This window comes from Cajanus cajan, chromosome 5, assembly GCF_000230855.2.
Source record: "Cajanus cajan strain Asha chromosome 5, NIPB_CcT2T_4, whole genome shotgun sequence".
Taxonomy (NCBI): Eukaryota; Viridiplantae; Streptophyta; class Magnoliopsida; order Fabales; family Fabaceae; genus Cajanus; species Cajanus cajan.
In genome coordinates, this window is record NC_138521.1 from 23,418,917 (window position 1) to 23,444,455 (window position 25,539).

Below are 25,539 nucleotides of genomic sequence, written 5' to 3' on the forward strand. Positions count from 1 at the left end.
TGGAGGTCTGCGTTTCCAGGCAGACCGTCCGAGTTGCCAAGGTGGTAAGTATTGTCTTCTCGGAATTTTCACTCTGCCTTTTTGTTATGTTGTCTGGCTGTTTGATCTGGGTGATTTTTTTGTAGGCAGGAAATGCCTCTGGGCCTGAGCTGCAGGCGGGGAAAGTCGCTGAGCCTGAGGTGCAGGCTTCCGGGCTGGCTTCCCAGGCTGCTGGGGTGAGTCTGGCTTTTTTGTTTTTTGTTTTCATGGCTTTCTCGCATGTCTCCTTATCTATTTGTGATGCGGGACTGGTTTTTGCAGGCGGAGTCGGGAGTCCCTAAGGTGGACTCTCTAGGTGCTGAGCAGGGAGGGCCATCCTCTACCGCGGGTTTGGCACCGCAGGCGGGCTCATCGCAGGGGCCTGTCCAGACCCAATATCTGTCCCATCGCTTTGGGAAGGGGATAGATACGGTGCGGCTGGATCACGTGAGCGCGTCCGCCGACATGGATTCATTGTGGAGCGCGGGGGTGACCGCGGAGAGGTTCTTTCCTCAGGGTTCGTTGAGCTCCGAGGACCAGGGATTGATTGACAGGATCGGTCCCGAGGACAGTTTTGATGCTGCCCAGGTCATGTTGCAGAGGGTGATAGGCATAATGAGTCACTGGAAACCCAAGTGGGGCCAGCAGCGAGAAGACTTGGCCAAGCAACAGCAGGAGCTGGCTAAGCAGGAGCAGGAGCTGGCCAAGCAAGAGCAGGAGCTGGCTAAGGTGAGGGGCCGGCTTCAGCCATGGAAGGAGGCGAACGAGATCCTGAGGGAGGATAACAAGACTCTCACCGCGGCCCTTGATGAGGCGAAGCGGCGGGAGGCTGAACTCCGGACTCCGCGTAGCGACCTTTTGCGGATGCAGAAATCTCTTAAGATTGCATTGCGGTCCAATGAGGCTTATGCTTCTCGGGTGGGGGAGCTGCAGGAACTCGCCACCTTCTCCCGGCGCGGGCCCGCTCTTTGGAGGACGAGGTGACGTCCTCCCGTGACCAGGTGCGGGTCTTAGAGGATGTTGTGGCCTCTTTAAAGGGGGAGTTGGTAGCGGCGGCAGAGGAGCGTCTCCGCAGTGAGGCCATTCTGGGCGGTCGAGAGGATGAGATTGCTGCGCTGAGAGTAGAGCTCGCAGAGCTGGCAGCGGGGAAGGTGGCCGTGGAAGGACGGCTCGCCGAGGTGGAGCGCTCCGTCGCGGCGGAGCATAAGAGGGGCTTTCAAAAGGCTGCTCGTCAGGCACGACTTCTTGCTCCCGGGTTCGACTTCTCTTCGATGCATGTGGAGAAGGTGGTCCGTCGTGGGAGGATTGTTTCGGAGGACGATGTTAACGACAGTTCCAGTGAAAATGCCTCCGCCTAGGCTTTCTTTGTAATTTTTGTTTCCTTTTTCTTTGGCTTGAATTGATGTACTGGATTTTGTGAACTTTGTTTGTATACATATATGTATGTTGCTCTATTTTGTTCGTTTTTGCGTTCAATTTTGGTTGTTCGTGCTGTTTGAGGCACATGTTTGGTGTCTGTTATATGCTTTTGTATTGGGTGATACTTCTGCCTTGAGCTGGTGAAGTCGAGGTTCGAGGCCGGCTTTAGTTTTTTGCTTAGTAGGGTTTTTCGTGGGAGTTCGAACTCGGCCGTAAATGAATGTGTTAAGATTCGTATTCGATCTCGAATTTTGACTAAGTAATTGTTGTGAGAGTTCATAAACGACCCTAGGCTGGAGTCAAGGTCAGAATTCGACCCTAAGTCGGTCGTGCCGGGGTTCGAATTCGACCCTGGTATCGAGAGTGGGGTGTGCTTTGCCAGGGTTCAGAGTTGTCCTCAGGTTAGTGGTTTGGACTCGACCTTAAGTGAATGATTGGATTAAGGTTCGTATTCTGTGTTGAGGTTCGTATTCGACCTCGGATTTGAATTAGGCGATTTGGTTAGGTTCGGGCTCGACCTTTAAGCGGGGACATCGAGGCTCATACTCGACCTTATATGCTAAAGGAGGTTCGGGCGCGACCTCGGACTTCTGTTTGGGTGAGTGTTTCTGTGAAAGTTCGATGACCTTGATTTATTAGCGTCGAGGTTCTGAGCCGACCTCAAGCCAGAGTGTAGTAAATTGGATAAGTGGTCCATGTCCGCCCTTAAGTTTAGGGTCATATATGTTTCGTCATGGATCGAATTCGATCTCGGATATGTGGTCGGGACTCGGCCTCCGAATGAGTTACTAAGGTTCGAACTCGACCTTTGACAAGAGCGTCGAGGTTTGTACTCGACCTCGTAATTTGCGAGTTGGTTCCATTAAGGTTCGGACTCGACCTTTAAAGAAAGCGTCGGGGTTCGTACTCGACCTCTGATTTGACGTTTGGTTAAGGTTCGAACTCGACCTTGTGGGGATATCGAGGTTTGCATTCGACCTTGAATTTGCATGTTAGGGGTTCGTATACCCCTTCGGGTTTATATACTGGCTGATGGGGGTTCATGCGAATAATTGGGTTAAGGTTCAAACTCGACCATCAACGAGAATACCGGGGTTCGTTTTCGACCTCGGGTTTGTGTGGATAATTAGATTAAGGTTCGTATTCGATGAGAATACCGAGGTTCGTTCTTGACCTCGGATTCGGTTAGGTTAAGGTTCGTGCTCGACCTTTACCAAGGATACTGGTTCGATGGTGGAACCTTTAACGAGAATACTGGGGTTCGTTCTCGACCTCGGATTTATGTGACTTAATTAGCTTGAGGTTCGTACTCGACCTTCAACGAGGATACCGGAGTTCGTTCTCGACCTCGGATCTGCGCGAATGATTGGATTAAGGTTCGTACTCGACCTTTAACGAGAATACCGGGGTTCACACTCGACCTCGGATTTTCATGAATGATTGGATTAAGGTTCGTATTCGACCTTCAACGAGAATACCGGGGTTCGTACTCGACCTCGGATTCGCGCGAATGATTGGATTAAGGTTCGTACTCGACCTTTACCGAGAATACCGGGGTTTGTTCTCGACCTCGGATTTTCGTGAATGATTGGATTAAGGTTCGTATTCGACCTTCAACGAGAATACCAGGGTTCGTACTCGACCTCGGATTCGCGCGAATGATTGGATTAAGGTTCGTACTCGACCTTTACCGAGAATACCAGGGTTCGTTCGCGACCTCGGGTTTTCGTGAATGATTGGATTAAGGTTCGTATTCGACCTTCGACGAGAATACTGAGGTTCGTTTTCGACCTCGGATTTTCATGAATGATGGTGGTTCAATTTCAATTTTTACAGTAGGTAAGAAAGCAGTAGTTGAGAAAGCAATAGGTGAGCAAAATGGAGAATGTTATTAAATGATTTTGCGTGCCTCGTTAAAAACCCTCTCAGTTGGGAGCTGAGGCGGGAAAAGAGTGCACGGTTTCGTTTGTACAAGTGGGGGAACAGAATCTAATGGGGAGCAGTGGAGGGACTCCCCTTGCTTTCCTTGTCGGATGAGGAAATCCTCAGGCTTTCGGCGTAGCATTGCCGAGCTGTCTTCTGGTTTGCTCTGACGGAGATGATCTTTCCGTCATTCCCTGGGAACTTCATGGTGAGGTGCGGAGTGGATACCACCGCACCGAGGTGGTTTAGGGTCGGCCTCCCGATGATGATGTTGTAGGAGGTGTTGGCCTCCACGAGGAGGTATCGGACCACGATCCTCCTTGTATCCGGAGGTGTTCCAAAGGTTGTCAGCAGGTCCACGTATTCGCGGGTGTGGACCCGTTTGCCGGCAAAGCCGACTAGGGGCTCGGTGTGTGGCTGGATTAGAGAATGGGGGACGTCGAGCCTGAGGAATGTTGGCCAGTACAGGACGTCGGCCGAGCTCCCTTGGTCGATGAGTGTCTTTTGTACTTCCCAGTTGGCGATCTCTACCACGATGACCATGGGGTCATCTTGGTTAGGGTTGATTCCCGCATAGTCCTCATTGGAAAAAGAGATCGGTGGCGAGCTCTTGTGCAAGATCGAGGCGGTGGAGTGGGCGCAGTTGATGCTTCGAAGGTGTCTTTTCCGGGCCGAGCTGCTAGCGCCTCCTCCGGCGAAGCCACCTGCGATTGTGTTAATGATTCCCCGCAAGGGGGCTGCTTCTGTCTCCTAACTTATTTCGACCTGTACTACGCCGTTAGCATTTTGCTGGGACCCTGTGGGTAAGTTTGTGCGAGGTCCTGACCCGCGACCTCTCCCGCGTCCCCGGCCTCCAGAGCCACCTCGGGGACCTGGCTGTCGCTGGACGTAGTGGCCAAGGTGGCCCGCCTGGATAAGTTCTTCGATGCGATCTCGGAGCGTGCAGTACTCGTCCGTGGTGTGGCCATAGTTCCTGTGGTACCGACAGTGTTTGGACTTGTCAGCACTGTTTGGTGTGTGGCCGGGTGGTGGGAGGTCTAGCAGGTTGCTGTTACTGGCTTCCTCCAGAATGTGGACTCTTGGGGCGTTTAGAGGGGTGTAGAAGTCGTACCTCCTGGCTCTGTTTGTCCTGGCCGACTTCTTGAATTGGTTGTCGTTGTTGACTTTAACCTTGTCTTTGTGACCCTGTTCTGGTTTGGCGGGGCCCTTACCGCGAACCTGGTCACGGAAGGCCGCGTGCTCCTCCATTTGAATGTAGCCGGCGGCGCGGGCGCGTAGTTCGTCCATATCGCGGGGGGCGTCGCGACACAGGCTGTCGACGAACGATCCGGGTTTCAGTGCCATGAGCATGGCGTGTAGGGCGACTTCCGAGTTTAGATTCTGGATCCGGACTGATATGTTAGAGAAGCACTCCATGAAGGCCCGTAGGGACTCATCATCGTTCTGTCTGAGGTTGGCCAAGGCGGCCGAGGTTGTGTGGTGAGGTCGGTTGGTGGCGTACTGTGCCGTGAACCGCCGCACCAGGGTGGCGAAACTGTCGATGGACCCTGCCGGCAGTTGGGTGTACCAATGGAGCGCGGGTCCTTTAAGCGAGGTCGGGAAAACCCTGCACAGTATAGCGTCACTGCTAGTGTAAAGGTTTACCTGAGTCGTGTACGCGTCGACGTGCTCATCGGGGTCCGTAGTGCCGTCGTAGCGGTCAAGGTGGAGGGGCTTCCACCCGCGGGGTAACGGAGTCTCCATGATGCCGTCCACAAAGGGATAACGGCGGAAAGGCTCTTGGCCCTCGGAGACATGAGTGGGGGCCTTACTGGTGCCCTGCCCTGATCTGTGCGTTGATGCATGAGACCGGTGCGTGGCGGGCCGTGAATGTGGTGCATTGGTGGTTGCTTGGGAATGGGAGGCTGAATGCGCCTCCTCCTCATGGTCACCGCTGTCGTGCGGTGGTTGGCCGGGGCGATGCCGTGGGAGCTGGGCGCGGATGCGCTTGTTCTCGGCGCGTAGCGTCACTAGGTCTGCTTCGTTAGCGATGCGCATCGTCGCGAGGTCATTCTCATGCTGGACACGCATATTCTGGAGGTCGGCGTCGTGCTGTCACCGCATCTGCTCGACTTGTTCGACCAACCACCTCAGAGTCGCGGTGTCGCTGTCCATGGTAGTTGAATTGCTTGTGTTATTTGTTGATCGTCTAATGTGGCTTCTGGTAGAAACCATGCAGGTGGCCGATGAGAGCTTGGTCTGATCGGTCCCACGGTGGGCGCCAAATGTTCTTACCGGAATTTGGTCGTGGGAGTGATCCGTCCAGTAAGATCGGTGAGCCTCCTTTGCTAGGTGTATTGGTGCTCCGAGATGGGGGGTACCTGCAAAAGAGACTCCAATGCTCAAGTTAGGGTTTGCATGAGTAATAGTCTCATATATATAATGCACGTACCTTGAGGTGATCTAGGTTTGCCTTGGGCTTTTGGGCTTGAGATAAGATATATCATGATATGATATGATATAATTGAAGGGCGGATCTGGTCTGGGACGAGATCCTCGGAATCAGGTATGATTCGCTCAAATGTCGGGCTGACGTCATGCACCGCGTGCCCGGGGTTACTTATTTGCAACACTAATCTGGGCTAGGAGCCCGGGTGCGAAGTACGGTTAGTACAAGAACTAAAATAAAACTTTTTTTTATAAGAACATAAGTAATATTATACAATAACACTTATACAATAAAATATTCATATATTAACAAAGCTATTATATTAATAACATTAGATATTATATGAATTTTGTGTATTTATTTATTTTAATTTAATAATATATTTTAAATGTATTTAGATTGATAAGAAAAATAATACAATAAACATAATATTTTAAAGTATTAGCAATATTAGTTATATATAATAATTAATTAATTAATTAATTAATATTATATATTAAACAAATCACTGTATTTGTATTTTTATTCATTCAATATTATAATTAATAAATACAATGCATAATAACATATACATATATTTATGAAAAAATTGCTAATATTCATATATTTATAAAATATTTTATTAATAACAGTAAATATTATATTATTATTTTTTGTCTTTGTATCTTGTTTTAAGAATTTATTTTGAATGTATTTACATTGGTATGAAAAATAATATATTTACTAAAAAAATATTTTATTTAATAAATTTAATTAATATATATTATATTTCATAAATATTATATTAATTTAAGTTATGCCTTTGCATAATTTCCTTTAGTATTACGTCTTTAATGTATGTATATTGATATAAAAGTAATACTTTTAGATAAATATATTATATTTAACAAATATAATATTTTATAGGATTACAAAAGAGGGTTGTATATGATATATTATTTGCTAAATAAGTTAATCCTATATATTATTAATATTTAATATTATATTATTTTTGTTCTTTTGTGTATTTTATTTTAAAATTATATAGATTAATATTAAAAGTAATACATTTAATAAATATATTATTTAATTAATATAATATTCCATAGTGTTTATGCTACCGATGTTAATTGTATATAATTTTTTTAAGCATGGTATCAAATTATAAAGTAGTAAAATGTTCAATCACCCCCTATTAAATGGACTGCATCATTTTAATTATTTTTAAAATAAACCCGGTGCAACCCATTGCTTGATGGTGTATATTAATCTTTTATTAGCAACAAACCTTTTTTTATAAAATAATATATATATATATATATATATATATATATATTATAATAAATTTTTTATTTTTATTTTAATTAATGGGATTATTTAATATGTATTTTAATTATTTGATATTTTTTAAAATATAATATAAAATGATTTAACAAAAGAAATTTATGATCAATTATTTTATGCATTCTCTTTTTACATATGCGATTTATTCATGCTTTAGAGTTTAAAGAACAGAAGTAAGAAAGAAAATATCCTAGGATCATACATTCGTCTTCTTCTACTTATCAAAGTAAGAGAGAGTAAGAAACCTCATTCTGCATGTGAATCTGTATGTTAGGTAGTGAGATTGGCTTCCAATCCTGTCTCTATTAATTGTCTGTGCATGAGGAGTTTTTCCCAATTGTGCTCTTTTGCTTCTATTCTTCTTTTTGTACATAACTAATTATATGAAATTGTTTGATTGTATGATTAATTACATGTGTTTGGTTAATAATTGCATGATCTAAGGCCCATATGGGTTCTTATAGGATACCTTGAGGGAATTTGTTGTGATAGTTGTGTGAATGTATTAATTAATGTGTAAATTAAGTGATTTGGAATGTTAATTGCATGTTATAGAACACTTTTACCTATTGTAGAGTTTATGTGTGTAATTAGATGTGGGTAACTTGTAGTCATTGAGAAGACACAATTTATAGGGAGAAAGATCGTGTTCTCGCTCAACAAAACGTGTTTGGTAGCTCAACAAGAAGCTCTATGGGGTCAACTCGCTTAGGGAGATGTTGGTCGTTCAATGAGAAGCTCGAAAGAGCTTAGCTCGCTTAGTGAGGTGTTAGTCGCTCAACGAGAGGCTCCAAAGAGCTCAGCGAGGTAACATTTGCTCAGTGATTATTAGATGGTTGTTTTACTCTTGTGATTTTAATGCTACCTTTTTGCTAATGACTAGCTGATATATTTGAGAATGTACATGGGATATATGATGTGATATGTGAAGTGAGATCATGCGTATATTATTGCATTGAGTTTGTTTGACATACATCATTTGCATAAAATGTGTTTTTGGAGTATGATATAGAATACATCATCAAGGAAAAACCCTTGTGTAAAAGTTTGGGGATCAACCTTGGGGATAGCTTGGTTTGGGAAATCTCATTCTTACTCTCGTATGCATGGGATGTATCTTGTGCAACTTAACTATCCCTACCAGACCTTGGGAGTATGTCCTCCTAGTGAGAGTGTAGGAGGGTGTGACTTGACATGTACTCCAAAGCTACTTTACTTGTATTGTTAATGACAATGCACAAGTGTGATATTTTTACTAGTGTCACATGCATGATAAAGTGTAGTCCGTGTCAATTGCATAAGCATTATAATGTATTATTATTATTATCGTGCTATGAATGAACCAAGTGAGGATGATGATGATTTATGTATGTTATATCTCGAGGTATGTTGCTTATGTATGACTATTCGATTGCATTCTTGCATCATTAGCCAGAGTAAGATATTTCACACTCCTTTGTTCTTTTGTTGTTGCTCTTGTGGTTTATGAAGGTGATCATCAACTTAATGTTGGTGATAAGACTTAACATTCATGTTAGGTTGCTCTGATAAGACATATGATATCAAGACGTAGTTAGGATTAGATTAGGAATCTTTTTCATGTTGTTTAGTTAGAGGACTATGATTTTAATTTCTTTGTAATTATGTTATTTTCGTTATATTTTTTAGTTGAGTTATATGATTCTCTCTATTGTATAGATTTTAGTTTTTTTTATATTATGAGGTGTTTTAATTTATTTTTTTTAATTATGTATTATGACTTACGAGATTGAACAAATATTGTAAATCCTAAAAGGTTTTTAATAATTTTATAAAAATAAAGGTCGCGTTAGAGAGAGATTCAACAAGAGTAACTAAATGTATATGAAAGACAAAGGATGAACTCTTTGAGTTTAAATTTTAAATAATATGTTTCATCTTTGATATAAGTTGACGTGTTTGGAGCCTCACTTAGTGGCAGTATATAATGTCATACTTTTTGGCTTTAACATGAGTCATCGCTCTATCGGCCCTCCACCCATTCACTTAGTCCTCGTTCATGAACTAAACCTATCAAGCATATTCTTTTCTTGTTACATTCTATATCGAGTTCAAACGTATTTTGATGACAACGATGCCCACATACGGTAATATCTCAAAACATGAAAAATATAAATAAATAAATGGGCAACTTATAATTTCAGAAAGGGAATGTATTGGTTTTAAAGAAAATGACCTTAGAGGAAAAGGAAAATGTAGCAAAAACTTTTTCCTAATCTTTCATTTCCATAAAAAAAAATAATAATAATAAAATAAAATAAAAAAGCTAAATTATAAGTTTTAATCCTTTTTGAGATTTTGTATTAAAATGATGCATTTTAAGTGTAAAAATTATCAAATTATATTACAAGAAGACTTTAAAAAAATTAGTATTATAACTAAAGGTACATATTTAATAGTATTGGATAAGTTTTATGTATAAATATTAAAAAATTACACATCGTTGTCAAAGGAGATATCATGCATTTTTTTTAATAGTATTTTTCAGAGTCGGCAAATGAGTTAGTTCAACTTTTTTGGTTTGATCCACCTTAACTTAATTTTAAATAAATTAGTTCGGTCGATCTACTTACTTAAATGTTCAAAAATTTTCAATCCTACTTGACGTATCACAAGTTGATGAGTTGAATAGGTCGGTCCACCAACCTCCTTAATTTTTTTGAAAGAAAAATCATTTTAAAATAAATTTCAATCTAAAACAACTTCTAATTTAAAATAAAAATTTACCAAATTAAATATCATGTATGTAATATTAAACTTAATTATAAAGTGTATAATTTTAAATAATAATAATAATAATAAATTCTTGTCATTAAAATAATTATTCATCAATATTGAATTTTTTAAAAATTTAAACAAATAAATTTATAACAATTTCAAGTTATTTATTATCAATATTTTTATTAAAAAATTATATCTTATTAAAATAATACTTATATAATAATAATAATTAAATAAACATAGGTGAGTTGGACTGATAAAGTATAATTGAGTTAGGTGAAAAATTCAACCCATCAAAAGTTTAGGCTGGGTTTGTTGAGTCAAAATTTTGGTCAATTATAAACTTTTTTGAGACACCTTTCTAAGGTGAATCAGGTTGATGAATGAATCAGAACTCTAGGATTTTCCTTTGGAATTAATCTTTTTTTCAAGATACTGTGAGTGTTACATTACATATTAAAATGCAAAAAAGAAGCGCGTGATGAAAACTAGCCGCTTTTGCATACACAAACCAGTTAGTATCATGCACATTCCATATCTCTTTAAACATATCCTTCATTCTTTACTATATTAGTCGGTTGGTCTCTTAACAGTTTCAACATTTAAAAATTATAGGTATAAAAAATATAATAAAACAAATGAAAATGCTATTTGTTCCTGCGTAGAAACACTCCTCTTGTCGTTCTTCCTTCTTGGTCTTCTGAGTCTTCGTGCCGACCGAATACTGTCCCCGAGAGGTGGGGAGGGTACCTGCAAAGGCACTCCAACGATCAAGTGAGTATTCGGTATAGAGCAATAAGTGCTTTTATATTGGATAATATCGTACCTCATTTATGTCACATCACTTGTGTATTTATAGTGACACAATTGGGCCTGGTGGGCCTTCAGTCTTGGGAGATGGGTAACACTTGAGTTAACCTTAATCTCTTCTTAATCAGGCGTGGTAATTACTGTATAATAAGCGTCTAATTTTGTCACGTGTTGTTTGAGCTGGTCCTTGTTGAAGTCCTCGGCCAGGTACAAGGCCGAAAGAGTGTTCGGCCTACCTTAAGGCCGAGGAGGTGTTCGGCCTAAGTCAATGCTGAGGGTTTTGCCCCATGCTCTTCGTGAGCTGGTCTTTGTTGAAGTCCTCGGCCAGTTACAAGGCCGAAAGGGTGTTCGGCCCACCCTAAGGCCGAGAAGGTGTTCGATTTAAGTCAATGCCGAGGGTTTTGCCCCATGCTCTTCATGAGCTGGTCTTTGTTGAAGTCCTCGGCCAGATACAAGGCCGAAAAGGTGTTCGGCCTACCTTAAGGCCGAGGAGGTGTTCGGCCTATCCTAAGGCCGAGGGGGTGTAGTAGTGTGTTACATCGGTTCAGGTGCCCCTTTCGGCCTATTATCTGACCGAAGGGGTACCTACCTGTGGACTGTGTCTTCGTCAGTTCGGGCACCCCTATCGGCTTATCGTTTGGCCAAAAAGGTGCCTCCTAGTACACTACCCCCCCCCCAAGCCCAAGGACTGAAAGACGAAGGGGTTTTGGGTGCTGAAACGGTTTGGTGGTTTTAGGGTTCAGGGTGTAGGAGTGACGTGGTTTTCGGGAGGTGTGACTTGATAATGACCGTTGCATGTTATAGCCGGCTTTGGGATGTGTGCCCTGGGGTTGTGTCCTTTCTTTTCAGAAGCATTTATGAGGGGCTTTTGGGTTGCCGTGGCCATTTCCTATAAATAAGGTATGTAGATGATAACTTGACTCGTGCCTTGTTGATAGCAAACACTGCCCCGACACCCGTATCTCTCTGAGCCAAATAGTTGCTAAGGTAGGCTACTTTAAGCTTTTCATTGAGTTTTTGTTGATGCGATGGCAGCCGAAGGTGTGACATTGTCATCAGGGTCTTCGGCCAGTGCTAGGGTTTCAGCGCAAGATGCCGAGGCCGAGATGCTGGCCTTCAATACCGAGGTGGAAGTAGTCGAGGGTCTTAGGGAATCATCATCTGACGGTAATGGAGAGTCTGGTGGTGATTCGTCCGGTTCGGATTTACCCGATGCTGAGATGAGCCCTGGGGATTACAGGCAAAAGTACCCCCCTGTGAAATTCTAGGGTACGAGTGGGTTGATGGGGAGGTGGCGGCATATTTCTCTCGTTTTTATGAGAGGGCTGCTGTGATACGACTCCTTAGTCTGTGCACGTTGGGCCGATGGGATGGTTAGGAGTCGTATCCTATCATGTTGCGTCGGTGCCGGGCCGAAGGCCCTGGGGGGCTAGACCTGGTCTTTCTTGCAAAGTAGGAGGGTCAGGGAGACTTCTTCTACATGTACGAGTGTTTCTTTCGAGAACTCGGCATGTCGCTCCCGTTTGACGATTTTCAGATGGGGGTTCTGGGTGTGTTGAACGTGGCGCCGACGCAGTTGCACCCGAACGCGTGGGCTTATATGCAAGCATTTAGGGTACTTTGTAAATACCATTATATAGAGCCGACCGTAGGATTATTTTTATATTTTTTCTGTACTCGTCCGTCTAATAAGACTGTGAAGTGGCTCTCGTTGATTCGGAACGTCGACCGACCGCTATTGACGCCCTTCACGTCGTCCTTCAAGGGTTTTAAATCGAGGTTTGTGAAAGTAATCATAGACCCTGTTGCTGGACGGAATTATTTTTATGATGCCGAGCAGAAACCCCTTTTTCCTTTTTATTGGACCCGACAGCCTCGGAAATACGATGACTTTCCCGAGGACATGATGACCGACGCCGAGTTGTCGTCTTTAGACGTTCTCAAAGGATTGCCGAAATGCATCTCTTCTCGGTTTCTGGTGCTGTTGCCGAAGTCGTCTCGGCCTCGTTTTGATTTAGAGGGTATGTTTTGTTACTTCGTATTGATTGTGCTTGTTAAGTTGATGTGTGATTGTTTGATTTTTGCAGGCTGGATGGCGCAACAAGGTTTGGGACTGTCTTATCGGTAATTGATGAGGAGCAAAGCCCCGGCCGGGACCTCCGTCGAGGATCATCGCAATGTTGCCATTGACCAACAACCACAAGCCACTAATGCTCCTCGGCCGATACCTCTTGCTATCGCCCTCCCCGATCCTAAGGGTAAAAAGAGGAAGGACAAAGGGAAGAGAAAAACTGATGCCTCTGGTACGGAAGCCTCTCGGCCCAAGCAACGAAGGGTTGAGGGTCCTTCAACGGATTTGGCCATTCCTTCGGCCATTGTTGCTAAGGACTTCCTTTCGGAGGAGATCAGGCCGGCCCGAATGATGACGTCCGATCTGCTGTCGGCCCAAGGGCATCTTATGCTTGACTCGGCCACTCCTTCGGCTCGGTGGGCGATGGCTTGCGAGTTACACGTGAGGGCCACCGCTATTTTTTGGAAGATGGCCTTAGAGCCGATGGGAGACTTGCATAATCTCCAAAAGAGCCTGGAAGATACTAAGTCGACTCTGCAACAATCCCTCTCGGCGCAAGAGGCTTTATCTGGTGAGAAAGCGGCGTTGGAGGCAAAATCGTGAAGGCAAAATCATGAAGGAGCACGAGGAAGGGTTTTGGCACGCCGTTCGGCAAGCCAATCATTTCGGCACTTTTCCCCTGGACTTCTCTTTCGAGCTGAGTAAGGACTTCTTTCAGGGGGAGTTTATGGATTTTGCTAATGCGCCGAATGATATGGAGCCGGATGACGTGGCGCCGCCTCGGTCAGCCCCCGTGGAGGATCCGGGGACAACCATGAATGAAGATGAGGAGACCGAGGAGACCACCCACGCAGATTGAAGGGTGTTGGTATTTTGTTTTTTGATTATACATCTGTTTTGTTAATGGTGTATAGATATAGGGTATACTTTTGTTTTTTTTTATTATTGTTGACCGTTTGGGCCATAGAACCATTGTACCCTTCGGCCGTTATAGCTGCTTTGGCCAAAGAGCCTTTAATGAATTTCGTTTGTTTCTTATTTGGATATTACCTTCTTCCTTGCTATGTGGTTATGTATCGGATTTTGTTTGAATTTTGCTTGAAGTTCTTTAAATAATCGAACCGAGTTCTCATCCTTGGCCGAACAAGGGTGTTCGGGAGGGATTGGTTTTCAACCTTGGCCGAGCGAGGGTGCTCGAGAGGGAATGGTATATTCTTCCTTGGGCGAGTATTAATACTCGGGAGGGAACAAAGTCTTCATCCTTGGCCGAGTGAGAGTGCTCGGGGGGGGAAAGCATTTTCATCTTTGACCGAGTGGCTATACTCGGGAAGGGATTGCTTGTACAACCTTGGCCGAGATGGTACTCGGGAGGGGAAGCATTTTCGTCCTTGACCGAGGTGGTACTCGGGAGGGAATTGCTACATCGACCTTGGCCGAGGTGGTACTCGGGAGGGAAGTGTTTTTCAACCTTGTCCGAGTGGGAGTGCTCGGGAGGGAAAGCATTTTCGTCCTTGACCGAGGTGGTACTCGGGAGGGAATTGCTACTTCGACCTTGGCCGAGGTGGTACTCGGGAGGGAAATGTTTTTCAACCTTGTCCGAGTGGGAGTGCTCGGGAGGGAAAGCATTTTCGTCCTTGACCGAGGTGGTACTCGGGAGGGAATTGCTACTTCGACCTTGGCCGAGGTGGTACTCGGGAGGGAAGTGTTTTTCAACCTTGATCGAGCGAGATTGCTCGGGGGGATTTCGTGATTTTAACTTGTGACTAAACTGGGCAAGTGAAAGTTTTCTCAAAAAGGAGCTTGTTTCATTGATATGGTGCCTCGTTAAAAACCTTTTCTCAGGAAAACCTCTTTTCACATTTTTCTAAGAGGAGAAAACCCGGAAGAGGAAAAGGGTACACCAAAACAAAATTACATGGTATGTTAGCTAAAGTAATGTTTCAAGTGTGTTGCATTCCAAGTGCGGGGTATAATCTTTCCATTGAGTTCTTCTAGTTTATAAGCCTCGTTCTGTAGGTCGTGCCTTATCCGATACGGCCCATCCCAATTGGGTGCTAACTTCCCCTGAGATTTATCTTTTCGTGCTTCCCCTGTGACTCACCATACTAAGTCCCCTGCGTGAAACTGACGAGGTTTTACCTTCGTTCTGATCTTCCTAGCTGCCCTGGTTCGGCAAGCTTCCATATTGATCAGCGACTCGCGTGTTTCATCAACTAGGTCCAGCTCTATGTTGAGAGCTTCCCTGTTGGTATCATCTTCAAATTGTTGTCGTCGAAGTGAAGGTTCCCCGACTTCTACCGGAATCATGGCGTCGGTACCATAAGTCAACCGAAATGGGGTCTCTCTGGTAGAACTTTGGGGAGTACAGCGATATGCCCATAGAATCTCTGGTAGGTGATCCGGCCATGAGCCCTTGGCTTGCCCGAGTCGTCGCTTCAATTCTTTGAGGATAACTTTGTTTGCAACTTCGGCCTGTCCGTTGGACTGGGGATGCTCAACTGAAGTCATTTTGTGTTTGATGCCTAACTCTAAAAGGAAGTCATTGAAGCGCCGGTCGGTGAACTGTAAATCGTTGTCAGTGATCAAAGCGTACGGGATGTCGAAGCGTGTGACCACGTTTTTCCAAAAGAACTTCTGGACGTTGTTGGCCGTTATGGTGGCCGCCGCTTCTGCCTCAATCCATTTAGTGAAGTGGTCTATCGCTACGATGAGAAACTTCACTTGTCCTTTGGCCGGTGGGAAGGGTCCCAATATATTCATGCCCCAAATGGAGAAAGGCCAGGGGGTGGAGATAGAATGCAACTCTTCTGGAGGTTGATGTGTTAACGGACCGAATTGTTGGCACGGTTGGCACTGCCGAACGAATTCGGCGCAATCAGTGGCTAGGGTCGGCCAATAGTATCCTGCACGGATGATTTTGGCTGCGAGGGTTCGGCTTCCCGAGTGAGTTCCACACACGCCTTCATGGACTTCTCGGAGAACGTAGTGTGCTTGTTCGGGAGTGAGACATTTCAGCAGTGGTGTCGACAATCCTCGCTTATACAATTCCCCGGCAATCAAGGTGTATCGTGCTGCCTTCACTCTCAATTTTTTAGCTTCGAGAGGATCCTCGGGTAATTCTCCAGTTTGAAGGTGATGTGTTATGGCATCCATCCAGCAGTGGTTTCTTGGTTCAACCTGCAGACACTCAACTTCATTAACGCTCGGGCTCGGAAGCTCTTGCTGTATCATACTTCGCAAATGGCTGTTTTTTTTGTGCTAGCCAGTTTGGCTAGCTGGTCGGCTCTGGTATTGTGTTCCCGGGGAGTGTATGTGACTCGGACATCCTCGAAATTGTTTTTTAGTCTCTGGAAGGCATGGAAGTACAAAAGCAACGTCGGTTCTTTAACCTGGAAAGTGTCGTTGACTTGCCCTGTCACCACTTGCGAGTCGCTGAAGCACTGGATTGTTGCAATGCCCAAATCGTTCACCAGTCTCAATCCTGCCAGGAGGGCCTCGTATTCTGCCTAGTTGTTAGACGTTTTGAAGCTGAACCGTAGTGACTATTTGATCACTAATTTGCCTGGGCCTTCCAAGATAATGTCGGCGCCGCTACCCTGCTGGTTTGACGACCCGTCCACATGCAGGGTCCACAAGTTGGATTCGGGAAACGCTTGTGGGGTGAATTCGTTTACAAAACGGCCATGCTTTGCGCTTTGATTGGTCCTCTTGGTTCAAAACGAATGTCGAACTGCGACAGCTCAATGGACCATGCGACCATTCGTCCTGCCAATTCCGGCTTGCGCAAGACTTTAGTTATGGGGCTATCTGTTCGGACGAGCACCCAGTGACTTTGGAAGTAGTGTCAGAGGCGTCTAGCGGTGTGAACAAGAGCTAAGACCGTCTTCTCGAGGTACTGATATCTCGTCTCGGCGTCTTGTAGCACTCGGCTAACGAAATATACCGGCATTTGTTCTATTTTTTCTTGCACCAAGACAGAGCTGATGGCTTTGTCCGAGACCGATATGTATACGATCATGTCCAACCGAGGGTTTGGTTTGGTCAGCAATGGTGGAGTTGCTAGTGTTTTCTTCAGGTCTTGAAAAGCCGACTCGCATTCCTCGTTGCACTGAAACTTGGTAGCCTTTTTTAGTAGGGACATTATGGGCTTTGACTTCTCGGCCATGCAGGGGAGAAAACGAGCCAAGGAAGCGATGCGTCCGGCCAGCCTTTGCACCTCTTTTATGTTGCGAGGGCTTTTCATGTTGATAATAGCTTGACACTTGTCGGGGTTGGCCTCTATACCTCTTTTTGACAACATGAATCCCAAAAACTTTCCGCCAGCTACCCCAAATGTGCATTTTGCCAGATTTAATCGCATATGGTGACGCCTTACTTCCTCAAATATCGTGACGAGGTCTTTTAGGTGATCGCCGACTGAAGTGGACTTGATCACCATATCATCCACGTATACTTCTAAACATGTCCCAATCTGCCGACGGAAAATCTTGTCCATGAGGCGCTGGTAAGTCGCTCCTGCGTTTCTCAAACCGAACGGCATTACCCTGTAACAAAAGTTGGCCGAATCGATGATGAATTCAGTTTTTGCTTCGTCCGGGGGGTACATGGGTATCTGATTATACCCTGAGTAGGCATCCAAGAAGCTTAACATGTGATGACCAACTGCTCCATCAACCAATGCGTCAATGTGCGGAAGGGGGTAGGCATCCTTTGGGCATGCTTTGTTGAGATCCGTGTAGTCGGTGCACATTCGCCACTTGTCATTCGCCTTCTTGACCATCACTACGTTAGCTAGCCAGGTTGAATACTTGACTTCCCTAATGAATCCTGCATGTAGCAGTTTAGTCGTTTCTTCTTTTACTGCTTGGGATCTTTCTCCCCCCCATTTTCCTCTTTTTCTGCGCGATCGGCTTGGCATCTCGGCAAACCGAGAGTCGGTGGCAGTGGAAGCTAGGTTCGATGCCTGGCATATCGGCTGCTGTCCAGGCGAACAAATCTGAATACCTCAGTAAGACTCGCTTAATGTCCTCCGCGTCATCATCTGTCAATTGGAAACTTAGGTATGTGACTTGATCCTCCATCTTCCCGAGCTGGAACGGGATTGTTGTTTCCGTCGGCTCGACCCTATGTTCGTCCTTTATTCTGGGATCAAGTTCTAAGCCCCCCATCTTGTATTGACCAATATCTCCAATGACGTTGACGTCTCGGCGTCGGGTCGTCTTCGGAGTCGGTTGTACCTTCAGACTGGCCAGGTAACATTCGCGGGCTGTCTTTTGATCGGCATGCAGTGTAATGATCTTGCCTTCTTTAGACGAAAATTTCATTGCCAAGTGGGGGGTAGAGACGATGGCTCTCAGCCTGTTCAGGGAGGGTCGACCTAAGAGGATATTGACGTGTTAGCACTCACCACAACGTACCGTATTTTTATCCTTCGTCTCTGCTGGTCGTCTCCAAAATAGGTGTACAGATCTATTTTTCCCCTTGTGTCCAGACGTTCACCTGAGAATCCCACCAAAGGTTCATCGTAAGGTGTCAATTCCTGTTCGGGGATGCCGAGCTGCTCGAAAGTCTTCCAGTATAAGATGTCAGCCGAGCTTCCCTGATCGACAAGAGTTTTTCTTACAATACAGTTGTTAATTTCCACACTGATGACCATGGGGTCATCTTGCACTGGATCGACGCCTTGAAAATATTGATCGGTGAATGTGATAGGGGGCATACGAATTGCAGTTGCCCGTCCTATGGAGTTAACCGATTTGATCGCCCTCAGGTGTCTTTTTCGGGCCGACGAAGAACTCCCTCCTCCTGCGAAGCCTCCCGCAATGGTGTTTATCACTCGCCTGGGTTGGTTTCGGTCTCGCTGTTGACTGCTTCTTTCTTGAGACCTGCTGCGTTCACGAGATCGATTCCTGTGGGGTGCTCGATCTCGATTCTCCTTTCGGCCCTCCTCCCTGCCAGTACGATAATTATTTCTCCTGTTATCTCCTCGAACGAAATTTTGGAGATGTCCGGCTTTAACGAGATCCTCAATACGATCCCGAAGGGCAGAGCACTCTTCAGTAGTGTGTCCTCTATTACGGTGGAATTGACACGCCTTGGATGTGTCGGCGTGAGGCGGGGTCATAGTTCTTCGAGGAACAGCTAGTACTTCCGTGGCTAACGCCTGCTCCAACACCTTGGCCCTGCTAGTGTTAAGCGGCATGTATTGCATGTACCTTGGACCTCTGTTATTCTTCTCTCGATCGGTGGTGTCTCGGGGACGAGGTCTGGGGAGCTCCTTGTCACTTTCTTTTTTGGCGAGAAACAAGTCGGGTCGGTTTTGACTTCTAAATTCAGCCAATTCCTCCATCTGCATGTATTTCGTGGCTCTTTGTCTCAGGTCGTCAAGGTCTCGAGGTGCTTTTTTGCACAAGCTATTGACGAATGGCCCAGGTCGTAACGTCGTGGTTAAGTGATGCATGGCAACGGTTGGGTCCAAATCGCGAATAGATAGTGTCATTTTTCCAAACCTCTCCGTGAAAGTTCTAAGAGGTTCTTTCTTCTCTTGGCGAATGTTGACCAACGCGATCGAGGTGAGTTGGTGCGGACGGCTTGTAGCGAATTGTATCGCGAACCGGGATGATAAGGTTGTGAAGGAATCAATCGATCCAGGTGGGAGTCTTGTGAACCAGTTTAACGCCGGTCCTTTTAGTGAAGTGGGGAAAACTTTGCACATGACAGCATCGTCGTCAGTGTACAGGCCGACCTGTGTGACGAACGCGTCTAGATGTTCTTCTGGGTCGCTGGTTCCGTCATACCTTTCTAGAGCTAAATTCTTCTAGTTGTCCGGTAATCTAGCTCCCACGATGTCTGGAGTAAAGGGCGTTCTTCCCTGTCGGCGTTGTTGATCTTGTGTTGTCGTTGGTCCGCCCGATGGCTGAGGGACCTTAGCCTCCTTGTACCATCCTGAGGACTCACCTTGATCTCGGGTTGAGTGATTGTGTGTACTATTCGACGGGTGCCACGTCCGATTATCGCTCCTGAGCTCGGCGTTCTCTCTTCTTAGGGCCGATAGTTCGTGAGCGTCCTTTTCTCTGAGCCTTCTGAGTTCCATCATTTCGGCCTTCAGTTGCTCGATGGCCGATGACGGATTAGGTTGTTGAGACCGGTCTACATACGATTCTTCCATCCCATCCTCGTTCTGATTAGTTTGTCGTCCGATGGTGTCCCGGGGCATCCCGAAAGAGTATTCAGTTACGTTCTCCTGTTGACTTCTAGTAGTTACCATCTTGCTTCAGGGTCGAGAACCGTTTTGGTTTCGGCCCCACGGTGGGCGCCAAAATGTTCCTGCGTAGAAACACTCCTCTTGTCGTTCTTCCTTCTTGGTCTTCTGAGTCTTCGTGCCGACCGAATACTGTCCCCGAGAGGTGGGGAGGGTACCTGCAAAGGCACTCCAACGATCAAATGAGTATTCGGTATAGAGCAATAAGTGCTTTTATATTGGATAATAACGTACCTCATTTATGTCACATCACCTGTGTATTTATAGTGACACAATTGGGCCTGGTGGGCCTTCAGTCTTGGGAGATGGGTAACACTTGAGTTAACCTTAATCTCTTCTTAATCAGGCGTGGTAATTACTGTATAATAAGCGTCTAATTTTGCCACGTGTTGTTCGAGCTGGTCCTTGTTGAAGTCCTCGGCCAGGTACAAGGCCGAAAGAGTGTTCGGCCTACCTTAAGGCCGAGGAGGTGTTCGGCCTAAGTCAATGCTGAGGGTTTTGCCCCATGCTCTTCGTGAGCTGGTCTTTGTTGAAGTCCTCGGCCAGGTACAAGGCCGAAAGGGTGTTCGGCCCACCCTAAGGCCGGGGAGGTGTTCGGTTTAAGTCAATGCCGAGGGTTTTGCCCCATGCTCTTCGTGAGCTGGTCTTTGTTGAAGTCCTCGGTCAAGTACAAGGCCGAAAAGGTGTTCGACCTGCCCTAAGGCCGAGGAGGTGTTCGGCCTATCCTAAGGCCGAGGGGGTGTAGTAGTGTGTTACATCGGTTCGGGTGCCCCTTTCGGCCTATTATCTGACCGAAGGGGTACCTACCTGTGGACTGCGTCTTCGTCGGTTCGGGCACCCCTATCGGCTTATCGTTTGGCCGAAAAGGTGCCTCCTAGTACACTATTTATTAATTATTTGTTAATTTATTCTTTTATAAATTATTTAACCACTATAATTAAAAAATACATTTATTAAAAATTGAATTATTTTAAGAAAAATACATTAAAAAAAGTGTTACTTTTATTCGTCTTTAATATTTGTTATAAATCTTACTTTGCAGTTATTGTGGAAAGAAAGGAATAATATCATATTCTATCAATTTAATTAATTCTCCATATAAACTAGCTCCTTTTATCTGGCAATTTAATCATGACCACGGTCAAAGATGAAGCAAAAATCATATCGTGTATTCCTTTTTTATATTCCCAGTTTCATTTATCTGATTAATTTCCTTCCATATCAAGGAGGGAAACATCAGAATTAAGGCTTTGACTCTACAGTAGGGTTATATCCATTTTACATTAACGTTACAATTCTATTCACTTCAAACTTTAATACAATTTAAACACGAAAAAAGAAGGAAAGGGAGAAAAAATTTCTAAATCACAGAGGGTAGTAAAATGAAATTTCTCCAGATATATGTTTTTCAAATCTGTTTCGATTTTAAGGTTTCAAGGTTTGAAGATAGCTGCGTCCTAGTCAGCAATTCAATTTTATCTACAAGATTATACCAACAATCTGGTCTGTATTGTGATCAGTATCCTTATCCATAACAATTTATAGTTAGTCTTGAATAATTTCTGATAAAAAGTGATAAATTCATGTAGATTACAACAATTATTAGAAGATTGACAACATATTTTGAGAAATTCTACACTAACCTTCCTCGTTGATTTTCGTTCATTAGCCAACCGTGTGCCGTGGCACTACATTTAACTAATTAACCCAACTTTGTCTTTTGCTTTTTTTTCTTTTCACTCTTCCTTTCCCCTTTTTATATTAGACTTTAGTGTCATCATTTTCTGTGCCACATATCATATTCAGTATTACAGCCACCAGCAAGTAAATCTGACTAGTCCACAGTTAGTGGAAACCATATCATACCTAAGATCCCTTGTTCACACAATAATAGGATCTCTGCTTCTATATAAACGAGTTTGGCGTTCAGAATATTGGAGCAACTAGATAGTCACAGATCACGTTGAGGAGCCTTTTACCACTGAGAAATTTGTAGTTAGAGAGACCCTATAATAAATATTATTATTATTATTATGATAATGGAGCAGGGTGGTGGTAAAGAAGACCAGAAGAGGATGCTCAACAAGTATGCCCTTGCTTGTGCTGTAGTTGCTTCGATGGTATCCATCATATCCGGTTACGGTAATATTGCATTTTCTTTTCCTCTTAACTCTTTTCTTCAATCATTTTTCTCTTTTTACTGATTTATCTCGTATGTTATTCTTTTCTATCATTTTGTTATCTCTTCAAAATAATATGATTAAATTGATATGTTATTGAATGATTCACGGATAATCGTATTCCTTAATCATCTACTTTATCTATTTTTTATTATAAGTAAAAAAATATTAATTCTATGCATATTAAAAAAATTAATTATTTATATTAAATTTTATTAATTTTATAATATTTTCATTAATTATCTTTATTATAAATATTAAAAGATATAATTGTAGCCTAACTAAAAAATCATGCATTAAAATAAAGATATTTTTGGAAAAGTATCTTTAAATAAGATAGTAGTTGAAATTTGTTTATATTAAAAAATATATAAAAAAATTTCTTATATTATTTGGAGAAAGATATATCAAACTTAAACATATTGATAATTGTATCCCTTAATTATGTAGTGAAGAGTTCCATATTTAAACTTGTGTATATGAATTTATATTTGTAGAGAAAAATTATCCTTTTAAATAAATCTCTTAAATAAATGCTTGTTATCTCTTCACAATAACATATGATTATATTAACATAGTGTAATATTATCTATAGATAATTATGTACTAGAACATAATCTATATCTAAATTTATCTGTATTGAAGAATATTTAGAAAGAGATATTATCTTCTTTAAAATGGATCTCTATAGAAAAATATTAATTTTGTGTTCTCAACCAAAAATACCTTAAAACACCAAAAACACAAAACATTTTGATAGTATTTTTAATTTTCTACAAACGTTTTTGTTTTTTTTTTTCAAAATTTTTAAATGAGGACAATTTTTTAGTATTTTTTCAGAGTTATTCTGTAATTAAAATTTTAATTTTATCTAAATCTGTGTAATAAAAAAACAGCATCAAAAACAGCAGCTGTTGAAATGATTATATTCTATTTTATTGATGGATTTGAAACACATACTTAAATATTTTGAATTCTATCTATCGACTTGATTTCAGACACTGGTGTGATGAGTGGAGCATTGATATTCATCAAGGAGGATATTGGAATCAACGACACCCAACAAGAAATTCTAGCAGGAATCTTGAACCTATGCGCATTGGTGGGATCCTTAGCCGCTGGAAGAACCTCGGATTACATTGGTCGACGCTACACAATTTTGTTGGCCTCAATTCTCTTCATGGTTGGTTCAATTCTCATGGGGTACGGTCCAAACTACGCAATCTTAATGCTGGGAAGGTGCGTGGGTGGTGTCGGTGTGGGCTTTGCACTGATGATAGCACCAGTTTACACAGCAGAGATTTCCTCTGCATCATCGAGGGGTTTTATAACCTCTTTACCAGAGCTTTGTATTGGCATTGGGATCTTACTTGGTTACATATCAAACTACTTGTTGGGGAAAATGAGTTTGAAGCTTGGATGGAGATTGATGCTGGGTGTTGCTGCACTTCCTTCACTTGCTTTAGCTTTGGGCATTCTGGCCATGCCAGAGTCTCCAAGGTGGTTGGCGATGCAAGGTCGTTTGGAAGATGCCAAGAAGGTGCTACTGCGAGTTTCCAACACAGCACAAGAGGGTGAACTTCGTTTCGCGGAAATCAAAGGTGTTGTTGGCGTTGGGCTTGATGAGAAGACGAAGCTCTCACAGCGTGGTGAAGGGGTTTGGAAAGAGTTGCTGGTGAGTCCCACACCGGAGGTTCGTTGGGCGCTGATTGCAGCCGTTGGGATTCACTTCTTCGAGCACGCAACTGGCATTGAGGCTGTGATGTTGTATAGCCCCAGAATCTTCAAGAAAGCTGGTGTGACAAGTAAGGACAAGCTTTTGCTTGCTACAGTTGGCATTGGCCTCACCAAGATCGTTTTCTTGGTCATAGCATTGTTTTTGCTGGACAAAGTTGGTAGGAGGCGTCTCTTGCAAGTAAGCACTGGGGGAATGATTTGTGGCCTCGCGCTATTGGCCTTTAGTTTGACCATGGTGGATCATTCCACTGAAAACCTCTTGTGGGCCTTGAGCCTTAGCATTGCCGCCACCTACGCTTATGTTGCTTTCTTTAACATTGGGCTTGGGCCTGTCACTTGGGTCTACGCGTCGGAGATTTTCCCTTTGAAGCTGAGAGCCCAAGGGGTGAGTATAGGAGTTGCGGTGAATAGAACCATGAACGCTGCGGTTTCCATGAGTTTTATCTCAATCTACAAAGCGATCACCATAGGTGGAAGCTTTTTCATGTTTGCTGCTATATCTATATTGGCTTGGGTCTTCTTCTATCTTTTCCTTCCGGAAACCAAAGGCGTGCCCTTAGAAGAAATGGAGATGATTTTCCGCAAAAAAGCTACCGGTAAAAATGTAGCTATGGAAACTTATCCAAGACAGCAAGCATAGGTGTTGTAGTTAGAAATATCATTTGATAGATTTGGCATAAATGTTTTAATATTCAAAAGTTGAACCAAATGAATAGCCTAATTAGTTTAATTAGGTTTTGGAGTTTGGAGGTCAATCGTTTAAAACTTGTTATTATATTTAGAGTTAATCACTTATACATTGTCAGTGTAAAGGCAACCAATTATATCCTTTAATTGTGTTATGTCACTGTTAAAAGTAAATGTATTTATAGTGACATTGTGACACCCTTACTACCCCAACAATATATATGTAACAATGTAAATAAACTAAAGAATAAAATTTTCAACGTTGGTAAAAGGGTTCACATAAAATCTTCACAATTCTTTTTCAATATCCAAAATAACTGAAAATAAAACTTAGAAAGTAAAACTTAAGAGTTTATAAATTATTTTCAAAAGAAAAGTTACAACTCCAAATACATATAAAAGTTTATATCCTAGAATCCTCTGCCCCGATGTCACATTACTAAAGCACACCCACAATTCAATTATTGGCATTCTATATGCCACTCAAAGCCGGATCTTCCTCATCTAAAACATCCACAAATTGTACGATGAGAAAAGAAAACATCTATATGTAAAACACATACAAACACACCATAATGTAATCTCATCATAACTCATTACATAATGAAATATTTACAATCATTTCTACATATCATAATTCTATCAATCATGCATCAACTTTACATCACAATTTTACAATCACACCAATCCATCACAAATCTTGCAATTAACACTATCATTTTCACATTCATAATCCACACAAATCTTACAATTAACATTATGCCAAGGTCACGCCACATCTGACATAAGTGATACGGGTTAATTGCCTCACTTATCCCACACTATGCCAAGGTCACGTCATCCTTGTAGCATCACTTACTCAAGGGTCGTGCCATCCCTGGTCATTAGTGTGAGAAACCACAATCACATCATATTCACATTC

At 43.2% G+C, this 25,539-nt stretch overlaps 2 protein-coding genes across 2 annotated transcripts; one reads left to right on the plus strand and one right to left on the minus strand.

Moving 5' to 3' along the window:
• Nucleotides 1–17,593: 17,593 nt before the first annotated feature.
• Nucleotides 17,594–19,467, minus strand: LOC145957916 (uncharacterized). The gene is made up of 2 exons (XM_083074344.1): nt 18,252–19,467; nt 17,594–18,129 (listed from the first exon to the last, which is right to left on the minus strand). The coding sequence occupies exons 1-2, from the start codon at nt 19,465–19,467 to the stop codon at nt 17,594–17,596; spliced, it is 1,752 nt and encodes a 583-aa protein (XP_082930470.1).
• A 2,194-nt stretch (nt 19,468–21,661) lies between these two features.
• On the plus strand, nt 21,662–24,764 carry LOC109802368 (putative polyol transporter 3). Its single transcript, XM_020363709.3, has 2 exons — nt 21,662–22,155; nt 23,192–24,764. Exons 1-2 carry the CDS (start codon nt 22,047–22,049, stop codon nt 24,568–24,570), a joined length of 1,488 nt encoding a protein of 495 aa, XP_020219298.1. The 5' UTR covers nt 21,662–22,046; the 3' UTR covers nt 24,571–24,764.
• Nucleotides 24,765–25,539: the final 775 nt, after the last annotated feature.